The sequence below is a fragment of the Vicia villosa genome, unplaced genomic scaffold (assembly GCF_029867415.1).
Source record: "Vicia villosa cultivar HV-30 ecotype Madison, WI unplaced genomic scaffold, Vvil1.0 ctg.001600F_1_1, whole genome shotgun sequence".
Classification (NCBI taxonomy): Eukaryota; Viridiplantae; Streptophyta; class Magnoliopsida; order Fabales; family Fabaceae; genus Vicia; species Vicia villosa.
In genome coordinates, this window is record NW_026705671.1 from 253,035 (window position 1) to 256,778 (window position 3,744).

At 35.0% G+C, this 3,744-nt stretch overlaps 1 protein-coding gene across 1 annotated transcript; it reads right to left on the minus strand.

Moving 5' to 3' along the window:
- Positions 1 to 210: 210 nt before the first annotated feature.
- Positions 211 to 1,450, minus strand: LOC131635960 (zinc finger protein 8-like). The gene has a single exon (XM_058906595.1). The coding sequence runs from the start codon at positions 1,108 to 1,110 to the stop codon at positions 295 to 297; it is 816 nt and encodes a 271-aa protein (XP_058762578.1). The 5' UTR covers positions 1,111 to 1,450; the 3' UTR covers positions 211 to 294.
- Positions 1,451 to 3,744: the final 2,294 nt, after the last annotated feature.

A 3,744-nucleotide genomic window follows, 5' to 3' on the forward strand; every position in this document is an offset into this window, starting at 1 on the left:
TAACAACCTAACTATACATTAATTTAATTTAAAATTAATCACTCTATAGTAGTACTAATTAAGATCTGTATGATTTTTAAGAATAAGGTTCATTGTTCAAAGCTCAAACTTCAAACCCTAAAATCTAATATAAGGAAGAGAATGAGAAAAAAATTGCAACATAATGAAGTTTCTCATTTGGTGAATAAATCATAATATAAGTTATATGTATGAATAATAATTGAGATGTTATTACCAAACTTAATATATATAAATAGATTTTTCAACAGCTAAATAAACAAGAAAATTGGTTATTTAGAGATGAAGATCTAAACTAACATGGTCGCTACGTTTAGTATCATAAACGTAGCGATTATGCGAAACATTAGAACGAACTCCGTGTGCGTATCCGTCCTGAGACGGATTCGCTCTTTCCTCGGAAGCAAGTAAAGGGAGAGGACGTTCATGGTTGAAACTAGGGTTACTCTGGATGGTGCCGTTTGGGATTCTCCAAAAAGCTAAAGGACTACCATTAATAGGTTGTTGAGAGTATGAAGAAGTTGGATGGTTATAGAATCTTGCAGTGGCTGAGTTTGAGTTCCATGTTGGATATGAAGGTGATGATGATAATGAGGATGGTGAGGATGATGTGAATCTGTAGAGAGGATGTTGTTGCTGTTGATGATGATGATGGTAGAGATGTGGATCAGAGAAAGATGTAGCATGTACCATAGTTGATTGAAGGTGTTGTCGTTTTGCATGTTGACGTTCTCTTTTGTGTGCGTTTTGATGACCACCTAAGGCTTGTGAAGTTGGAAAGTTTCTACAACAGTAATGACATTCAAATCTTCTGTTGTTTTCCATGTTGTTGTTACTGCTGTTGTTGTTGCTGCTGCTGTTGTTGGTGTTAGTGTTGGTGTCTTTGTTGGTGTTGTTGTTTTCAACCTCGAATGTTGTTTCGAGAGACTCGGAGGAGTCGTCGATGTCATCGGCGGCTGCTCGGCCGCCGAACTCGATGCCGAAGAGGCGGATGCCTTTTTCTTTAGGTGGAGGGCGGATGAAGGGAAGTTGAGAGAATGAGTCAACATTCATTAAGTCATGTGTTTCTCTATCAATGATTTTTTTGTCCATGAAGGGAATATTTTGGAGAGTGAAGGGTTGTGTTTTTGTGTTGAAGAAGTTGTGGAGAAGAGAGAAAAATAAATGAGTGAAGAGGAAGAGAAGAGAAGAGAAAAGAAGAGAAGGGTGTGTGTGATGTGATGAATGAAGAGAAGGTGTTGAAGTGGGACCTATAAAACAAAGAGGGGAAGAAAAAAGTGGGGACTCTTACATTACATCTATGGATGGACAATTGGGTCTGATCAATCTCAGAGTGAATTGCCTGACAATCGCCACAACACTGCCTTGCCTTCTCTCAAAGTACCACCTCCCTTTCACTTATTTTTGGATCCATTCACATTCACACACACTTCTATACTTCTATAAAAATCTATAATATGCATCCACTTTTATTTTATTTTCTATATGGATGCCTTTTTTTAATGGTTTTAATTTATAGTTAGTGGTCCAATCATAAATGAATATGTTTTGATGTCATTCGAGAGATTATCTTTAGATGAGATTTGGAGATATGTAAAATACCGACATTAGACAATGTTGTTCAACACTTAAGAAACCACTTGCTTAGCTAAAGCATGATAGTCACACACTTAATTGATGGAAAACAAAGTATGTCTACTTGGTTTTTATAGCTAGTGGGAGATTGCTTGCCCAAAACACCAATGTATTTACTTTGTCATATATATATATATATATATATATATATATATATATATATATATATATATATATATATATATATATATATATATAAACTTATTTCCATTAATACATTATAAAAAAAAAAATTTAAAGGATTAAACTAGGTATTACCAATAGGAGGAGATTCGTTGTGTGTTTTATGTTCGAAGGAGGAGGAAAACATTAAGCATCTCTTTTCTAAATGTGAAGTGACTCTCGGTATATGGCGTAGAGTCTTTATGTGGCTAGGAGGCGGGGATCTTTTGTCATTGGAAGATTTCATAGAATTCTTCTATAATTGCTCAAAGATTAAGTGTACAACTAAAAGAGTTATTATGGCGGTGGTTTGGATAGCAACAATTTGGACTTTATGGTTAAAGCGTAATGCAATTGTCTTTAGAGATGAGGCCTTTAGTTTCATAGAGTGCATGTCGGAGATAGTTAGGGTCTCTTGGTGGTGGTTAATCTCTTATTATAAGAAATTGCCTTGTAGTAATTTTTATGGTTGGAACATCCAACCTCTTTTGTGTTTTGTTGAGTAACTCTCTTTGTATTGGGGTGGAGCATCCCTTTTGCTCCCTTTAATTCCATTGCTTATTGAAAAAAAAACCAATCTATCTCACCTAGTATATATTAGTTACTTTCTCTTATTTTTATCGAAATCGTCTCGATTAAGTCATTATCTTTATCGTAAAAATAAAGATTATTATTATGTTTTTAAAAGTATACTAATGACAACTTTTTCAGTGATGGCGGATAAACTTGCATGGTATACTCTATTAATAGCATATATCTTTCCATTTGTGATCATCTTCTTATACAGTAGTTTTGACATATTCTATACTCAAGGCCCATCAAAGACGACTAAGGCCCATCGGTCATACTTGTTTGCTAGATCCTAGACCATAATTCTCTCAATTAGTCACATGTGTTATCCATTGTTTCTTTAATTCAAATATTTCTTATATATTAATTTTGGGCTGACATGATCTATTTAGCTCATCAACTGCCTCAACTCGATCTTATTCTGCTAGATAAGTTATAATTTGAGGCGAGCTTTATCAAATTCGGACTATACCCGACTCACTCTTGATGACTTGAAATTATAGATCAAACATGTACATAGTCCCTCAAGCATGACTTGTATAGGGGAATAATGTTTTCCTGAGATATACCACGAGATTAGATATGTACAAAACCTCTAAAACATGAGTCGCGCAGGGGCGAAATCCTTGCCTAAGACTGATTAACAATTATCCGACGCAGCTCAATGGAGCATCTTTATTGGGTGAGCTTGCTCTAATTTTTATGGGAGTGGTAGCCTTTGACCGTGATCAACTAATGCTGGTTGACTGAGTGATCCACTTACGCTAGTTGTGATGATTGCTTAATGTCCTGGAAATAACGGTAACTCATGGTCAATTCATACTTTTTGTAGCCCTATTGGGGTAGCTTTAAATGCAACATTCGTTTTGTCTTTCGCTCAACCCTATAAATAAGGATGATGGTTTTTCACTCCTTCATCTCATTGCTTGATCTCGTATAGTTTTAGCAAGTATCTCTTGGATTTTTCTTCCTTCATCGCTTCATGAATTTTCTAGCTTCACCAATCAACTCCAAGTCTTTGTGTGTGGCAATCACCCTTGATCCAACTAGTTTCTTGAGTGATGAACTGTCTAAAGATTAAGAAGAACTCCTACCCTATCTATAGACTTCCACATAACACTTTCAAGGTCATTCTAGAGAAAAGAACCTCATTATTTTCACTAGAATTTCTCACCACCAATCATAATAACCATAATTTTATAAGCTTCTTGAAAATCTTTACAAACTCTTCAAGATATGTATCCCTCAATTATTACAAATCTTCATAATTAAGATATGAATTCAAACTAGAGGTTGAAGTTGAAAGAAATTTAGTTTGCAAGAGATTTGAGTTTTGAAAAATGGAGGTTGTGGAAATCA